Source organism: Bufo bufo, chromosome 1 (genome assembly GCF_905171765.1).
Source record: "Bufo bufo chromosome 1, aBufBuf1.1, whole genome shotgun sequence".
NCBI classification, from domain to species: domain Eukaryota; kingdom Metazoa; phylum Chordata; class Amphibia; order Anura; family Bufonidae; genus Bufo; species Bufo bufo.
The window spans coordinates 700,121,567-700,129,584 of record NC_053389.1 but is presented as its reverse complement, the minus strand read 5'-3'; the positions used below and the strand labels follow the sequence as shown (position 1 = coordinate 700,129,584).

The window sequence follows — 8,018 nt, the reverse complement described above, 5'->3', positions numbered from 1 at the left end:
AAGTATAAGTTAGCAGGGGAACCTGTGATTTGAAGGGGCTGATGGCGCTCTGGGACATGAGTGAAAATGGCATAAAAGGGGCTGATAGCGCTGCGGAGGTGGGGGACGGACGGGACATGGATGGCATAGAAGGGCTGATGGAGCTGGGTGGGGGACATGGCATGGAGGGGCTGATCTGATGGCACTGGGGGAGTAAGGGACATGGTGGATGGCATGGAGGCACTGGGGGAGGGGGACAGATGGCAAAGGATAGCATAAGGCACTGGGGGAGGAGGACATGGCAATGGATGGCATGGAGGGGCTGATCTGATGGCACTGGGGGAGTGGGGGATATGGTGGATGGCATGGAGGCACTGGGGGAAGGGGGACATGCCAATAGATGGCATGGAATCACTGGGGGAGGAGGACATAGCAATGGATGGGCAGATGGCACTGGGGGAGTGGGGCACATGGCATGGAGGGGCTGATCTGATGGCAGTAGGGGACATCACATGGCATGGAGGCACTGGGGGACATGGCAGTGGATGGTATGGAGGGCCTGATGGCACTGGGGGAGTGGAGCTGAAGGCACGGGGGGGGTTAGCTGATGGCACTAGTGGAGCTGATGGCACTGGGGGGGAATGAAAGGTGTTGGGGACTGATAGCAGGGGGTCTGATGAGTTTTTAAAAGGAAAACAGTCTCTCAATTCATTTTTTTCTTATTAGAGTACTCGATTAATCGTAAAAATAATCAGTAGAATACTCGATTGCTAAAATAATCATTTGCTGCAGCCCTAGTACCTCACCTACTGACCAACATGAGCCCACATTTGTGTTTCTTCACATAGATCTAGTGTCAGTCCAATCACTTGCCCCTTTCCAACAATGTATTATTATTTGCCTGTATAAACCATATAGATAACGCCTAATGAATTCTGCATGTATTGTAATGGGAAACATATCTTGTGGAACATCAGAACCTAGAGCCCTTATGCCTTCACTCCTCTTCCTTTCTATTTTGATCCAAAACGTTTGATGGCCTATTGGGATGATTTGTTGCTCTGTTGCATGCTTGTCTTCCTCTTAAAATAATCCACATGATGCTTAATTGTTGGATTCTCCCAGTTTTTAACCATTCTACCATGTGCCATGTTCAGGAGCTTATTAATTCCCAGCCCACTATGCTGTTGCACGCTGTTAAATGTCAGCTAGTTTCCCAGTTTAGAAATTATATAGTGTACGGTACCTAAAAATAAGTTGTGCTTTTGAAAAAATGTTCTGGTTTTCCTTAATTTTTTTTCTTTAAATTTGTTTACTATTTGTCCCAAAACCATGTCTTAATGGAAGCCGGTGAAACATCTGCATAAGGCCCCATTCACACAACCGTATTTTTGGTCCACCTCTGATCCACATTTTTTCGGGTTGGATGCGGACCCTTTCATTTTAATAGGGCTGGAAAAAATGCGGACAGCACACTGCGTGCCGTCCGCATCCGTATGTCCATTCTGCAATCCTACAAATAAGGACGTTGTCCTATTCTTGTTTGTTATGCAAATAAAAATAGGCATTATTACAACGGATGCAACATGGACATCTCCGTATTTTTTGCAGAATGCACCATTTATGTTAAATAATATTGTATTGTCACAAGCACAATTATTGTAGCCTGTACAAGTGACATCAACAGTCCACATGACTGTGACAAAAAGGTGGACAAATGGTCTCAACATTGACTAACTCAATAAGAAGTTATATCTGCATGTGTGATTGGGGTTAATATTTGCTGTAATTTCTGGTCTAGTTGTCCCTTTTTTTTTTTTATCCTGCAAGCTGGTCTTAGATATTCATGAATGGTTCTTAGATAACTCACCCCAAACCTAATGTAGTTCATAAACGTGGGTATGCTGCCATCTGTTACTCATCTTGGATTCTGTTACATTTTATGCTTTGCAGTCAGATGTCCTTGTTTTTTTCATAAGATCGCAGTGAGGCTGCTTGTTATATATACAGTCGTGGACATAAAAGCTTCCGTTCCGCAAAAAGATAGGACATGTTCTATCTTTTTGCGGAACGGCCGGATCGTGGACCCATTAAAGTGAATGGGTCCGCGATCCGCTGCGGCTGCCCCGCGGAAGGTGTTCGTGCATTGCGGGCCGCAGCACGACCACGGTGTGCACACGTTCGTGTGCAGGAGGCCTAAGATGCACCGGCCCATACGATCCACCTACGTTTTAAAGGAGGAAAATAAGAAAAAAATATTTTTCATTGGACCTCAGGTCAGACCAACAATCGGACTTCCAATGTTAATCAGACCTCAGCTCACAGTCCCAATCAGACCCCCAATGTTAACAAGACCTCAGATCAGACGCCAATGTGAATGTCCCCCAATCAGATCTCAGATAAGAGCCCCATGCCTCTCATATCAGTCCCCACTGCCTCTCATATCAGTCCCCACTGCATCTCATATCAGTCCCCACTGCATCTCATATCAGTCCCCACTGCATCTCATATCAGTCCCCACTGCATCTCTCATCAGCCCCCATGCCTCTAATATCCCCCCCCATGCCTCTAATATCAGCCCCCATGCCTGTTATTACTGCCCCCATCTCCGTTCAGACCCCAGCAGCCTCAGAACATATAAAATAAACCACTTACCCTTCCTTCTCCTGGACGCCGCCGCTCCTCACCGCCCGCGCTCTTTATCCTCCTGCTGTCGGCTGTGCTGTCACAGAGCACCCTCGCGCTGCACGCAGCCACTGCACAGCACAGCAGAGGGCCAGGAAGCGGTGAGTACAAAGCTTTCACCGCTTCCCGGTCCTCCGGTGCTAATGAGCGCTTCCATAATGGAAGCGCTTATTAGCATTCGCCCCATAAGACGCAGGGACATTTTCACCCCACTTTGGGGGACGACGACTGTGTCTTATAGGGCAAAAAACACATTCTAAAAAACAATTCATCAGGTTTCTGTCTGATATATTTACCTGCCCCAGATTTCTGTGCAATGTGATCATCTTTTTGGACCGATTCAGTGTGGTATCTCGGTCAGAAGTTTACAGCAAGCATAAAATGAAGTGTGTAAAATGTGATCCTAATTTACGTAACAACTAAGTAGCGCGGTGCTATTTATGGATTGGTCTGGTAGCTATATATGAAGGTATTGCCAGTGTCATCAGATTTCACATTACAAACATAAATTATTAAATAGACCTGATGCGGCAGATGACCTTTCGGACTGGCCACATAATGTTATACTATAATTAAAAAAAAAAATTCCTGGCTGATACTAAAATAAGCACTTTATGACTACCCAGAAAATGAGAGAGCCTGGTATATTCATAAGCTAAATTCAACCTCCAAAGATTATTGAGGGTAAAAGTAAAGTACACATTTTCAAAATTGTACTGATTTCTTGTTGAGGTTATTTACAATATCACGGATGTCTTTTGAGGAATACTTGATGACCGTGCCAGGGAAAGAGCAGTGTTTACTCCAGTACTTGGTTTTGCAATGAGAGAGGGCTATCTTCTGTCAGCAGTTTGTGTAGAATTAGGGCGGTTTCACACCAGCGACTCCATTGCGGGAATCGCGCTCCGTGTGTGAGCGTCATCCTCTGTTATAGACTTGCAGGAGCGCACAGCATTTTATGATTTATAATGCTATGTGCCTCTGCTTGATCTTACTTCTACATGATTATACTGACAGCTTTATGTCAGTATTATTCTGTAGAAGTAAGGTCATGCAGAGGCACATAGCATTATAAATCATGATAATGCCATTCGCTCCTGCAAGTCCAGAACGGAGGATCGTGCTCACATACGGAGCATGATACCCGCAATGAACTCGCTGGTGTGAAACAGCTCTAAAGGATTATACTGCCATTCTAGAATGGATTATCAATGTAAGTACACCATCCAGGTCTCAGAGATTTATTTAATAATGTATAGTTTATGTGGGAAATCTGGTGACGGATCCTCTTTAAAGGGTTTCTACCACCAGATTTTCACCTATTTAGCAGTCTGACACCATCGATCTTCTAGTGTCTGCAGTACCTAACCATGTTCATGTATTACCTTTGTCTGGAGCGGTTAAGCTTAAAAACGTCGTTTTATTGATATGAAAATGAGCCTCTAGGTGCTATGGGGGCGTCTTTTCAGCACCTAGAGGCTCCGTCTACTCACTATTTCTGCCGCCCAGCGCGCTCCAGCCCTGCCCTCTCCTCTAGATTGACAGCCTACTTCTCTCCATCTCGGCCAAATTCTCGCACCTGCGCTGTGTGCTTCTGTATTAGGCGCAGTGACTGTCGGACAGTCCCTGCGCCGAATACAGAAGCACACGGCACAGGCACGAGAATTCGGCCGAGATGGAGAGAAGTAGGCTGTCAATCTAGAGGAGAGGGCAGGGCTGGAGCGCGCTGGGCGGCAGAAATAGTGAGTAGACGGAGCCTCTAGGTGCTGAAAAGACGCCCCCATAGCACCTAGAGGCTCATTTTCATATCAATAAAACGACGTTTTTAAGCTTAACCGCTCCAGACAAAGGTAATACATGAACATGGTTAGGTACTGCAGACACTAGAAGATCGATGGTGTCAGACTGCTAAATAGGTGAAAATCTGGTGGTAGAAACCCTTTAAAGAGGATCCGTCACCAGATTTCCCACATAAACTATACATTATTAAATAAATCTCTGAGACCTGGATGGTGTACTTACATTGATAATCCATGTTCGAAACCAGGCACTCGCGGGAGAACCCAGCCAGATCCACGCCGGACCTTATCATAGTCAATTGGGTCCAGTGGTGATCGGCAGTATCTGGCTATATTCAAGTTTTCCATTGCTCTATTTTTAACAAATTTGACAAAATGCCTTCCTTTCTAAGTTGCTTGAACTGCCAGTGTTGACTTTACGTTAAGCAACAGCCACAATCTAAATCATTTCTATTTTACATAATTTATTACATTTTTCTCCTGTTTGAACTTTTTTTTTTTCTTTTTCATGGCAGGTAAGAACATTTGATCTTCCGACATCTGGACACAAAAATTTCCAGTGTTGCCAAAAGTCTGAAGCAGAGTTTGGAAACTTTAATTTTAAAAAAAGAAGAGAATAATTTGTTCACGGATTTTCGTCTGCAGTAAAATGACATGGATAGATGAGTTTATCCTTAACTGAAAGCCCATGTTCCTGAAGACTTCAGACAAAATAGGGAAGGAAGCATGGAGGAAGCCTTCTAACTGGAGCATTCCTTTCTGTGTGCTGGGGGATGATTGGTCTCTGATAACATTTATTTTTTATTTTTTTAAAATACAAACCAAAGAGCTGCTGCCATTTATTAAGTCAAGAGTACACAACTCCATAATTACTGGAAACATGCCACTGGTGAAGCCAAATCTGTGTCTTTCAGATCACACTTGAAAAATTATTTTTCCTTTTTTTCCCCCAACATAGTTGATTATAAAAAAAAATGAGTTTCTTCAGCATCATCTACAGCCAGCTCCTGCAATTTGCTACATACAAAGAGATAATACCCAGTGACGCCATTTTTCTGGAGGGATACTAGGAATGAAGCAGACTACCATGATACAACTATATACACTCCAATTGCTTACATTTTGCATCAGCGAGATCCCTCCTTTTCAATAGTGATGGCGACATTTCCCTGTGCCTTAGCCACATGTAGGTGCTCTACCTAATCTGATGTATTCAGCATGATTACCATCAATCTGTATGCATATAGTTGTTCCTAGCCTCTCATAGCTTATGGTGCGGGAACATTTTATAACCTCTTCTTGTGGGTCCATTTAAAGTGAAATGTTCATTTTTGCTTCCTGTAACTTATGGTATTTTCCATACCATTCAGCAATGGAAGTCAAACGCACACGAAATGATCATCTCCAATATCCTATTGTATCAGCGTGTCGCTGCCAGTGGTGGCCTTTGTGTTTTATAGATTTTTGTTAGTCTGTTTAGAACAGATAATTGGGGTAGAAGTTATTAACCTCTGGTTTGGGAGTGAAAATATTTTAGGTCTAAATGTTTTTAAGGATAGGTCACTATGGTGTATATGGAATGATAATTCATATTAATATATTTTGAATATTTTCTATGTTAACTATATAATATGTAATATAAATATATATGTCCATTAATAACAAAGTAAACCATGGTTGACAACGTCGATATCCCAAGTGGTGAAGAAATACTGTATAGGAGCATATACAGCAGTGGTTTTGAAGGTGGGAGAATTGACCACAAAACTAAAATACATTTGTGTGGAGTGTATGAGCGAAGCTGTGATTTATTGAATTCAATGCTTTCCTTGTTAGCAGCAGCAAATAAAGGTAATACAGTGATGGATTAGATTTTCCAATATAAATAGTTCTTCATAAGAAATTGATTTTACTATTCCAGGAAGCTGGACTGGATTGTTGCCACTCCACATTTTGAACAGTTATTAAAAGCTATGTCCTTGACAACCGACTACTTGAAAACTGAAGATACTTTAAACGTAATATTCAGTAAATGTGTCCTTTGTGTTTACAGCTTCTGTACATATGAGTCTCCATAGTAATGAACTACAGACCGACATTGTGTAGTCTCTACAGCACTCTCCAAATCTTATGCCAAGGAAACAGGTTGAGGCTACTTTCATACTAGGATTTTTTTGCAATAATACAGACGCATGCATCCGTCATGAACGGATCAGGTTGTATTATGTCTTATATGGCCAAGACGGATCCGTCATGAACACCATTGAAAGTCAATAGGGTACGGATCCGTTTTCTATTGTCACAGAAAACGGATCCATCCCCATTGACTTACATTGTGTGTCAGGACAGATCTGTCTTGTTCGGCACCACATCGCGGACAGAAAATGCTGCTTGCAACATTATTCTGTCCGCGATAGGAGCGTAACCAAACGGAACAGAATGCATTTTAGTGCATTCCGTTTCGTTCAGTTCAGTTTTGTCCCCATTGACAATGAATGGGGACAAAACTGAAGCGTTTTCTTCCGCTATTGAGATCCTATGACTTATCTCAATAGCGGAATTGAAGACGCTGGTGTGAAAGTAGCCTGAACTGGATGGACAGATGTCTTTTTTTTTTTTCCCAGCCTTTTAAACTATGTTACTAGGATTGCAAAATCACGTGTGGTCTTCACAAGAAAATTCAAAGAAGAAAATACATAAATGTGTGTGGCTTGTACATGCTGGGACTATTCAGTCCTCCCGGACCTTAATATCAACAGCCGAATGTGTGAAGGGTGGAAGTATGCTTATGGGCTTGGCATGATATTTGGAGAGTGCTGGACTATTCTTCCATGTTACAAGAGGGACTTGAGACCTTCTCCTAGGACCTCCCTCGTTGGCCTTTGAGTGCGACCTTTTACTTTTGTCTGATACTGCAGTTGTCATATTCTCTCCCATCTGATCTTTACATAAAGAGGACCTTTCACTAGAATAAAACATCTAAACTAACTATACAGACATGTAGAGCGGCGCCCAGGGATCCCCCTGCACTTACTGTTATCCCTGGGCGCCGCTCCGTTCTCCTGTTATAGCCTCCGGTATCTTCATAGTTAGGCTCCACCCAGTTGAGCCTGCCGGCGTCTCATTCTCCCATGCTGTAGCGCTGGCCAATCGCAGTGCTCAGCTCATAGCCTGAGAGGCTTTTTTTTCTCTCAGCCTATGAGCTGAGCGCTGCGATTGGCCAGCGCTATACCATGGAAGAATGAGACGCCGGCAGGTTCCCCTGGGTGGAGCCTAACTATGAAGATACCGGAGGCTATAACGGGAGAACGGAGCGGCGCATGGTGATAACAGTAAGTGCAGGGGGATCCCTGGGCGCCGCTCTCCATGTTTGTATAGTTAGTTTAGATGTTTTATTCTAGTGAAAGGTCCTCTTTAACTTGCACTCCTCACCAAAGGGATAGGGGTCCCTAGAGTAGGAGGCCCTGACTAGTACTAGTTCTGGTTTGGAGAAGGATATAACCATGTTAACTTGCACTCAGTAGATTGCGAGAAGTAGTGGATAGATGGTCAATA

General features: G+C 43.4%; 1 protein-coding gene across 1 annotated transcript in view; it reads left to right on the top strand.

The window, feature by feature from the left end:
- Positions 1 to 6,449, top strand: part of FAM174B (family with sequence similarity 174 member B) — a 93,464-nt gene extending 87,015 nt beyond the window's left edge. The window contains exon 3 of the mRNA XM_040414198.1: positions 4,979 to 6,449. Within this exon, the coding sequence (XP_040270132.1) occupies positions 4,979 to 4,982 (4 nt within the window). The 3' untranslated portion in view covers positions 4,983 to 6,449. The remainder of the gene's footprint in view (positions 1 to 4,978) is intronic.
- Positions 6,450 to 8,018: the final 1,569 nt, after the last annotated feature.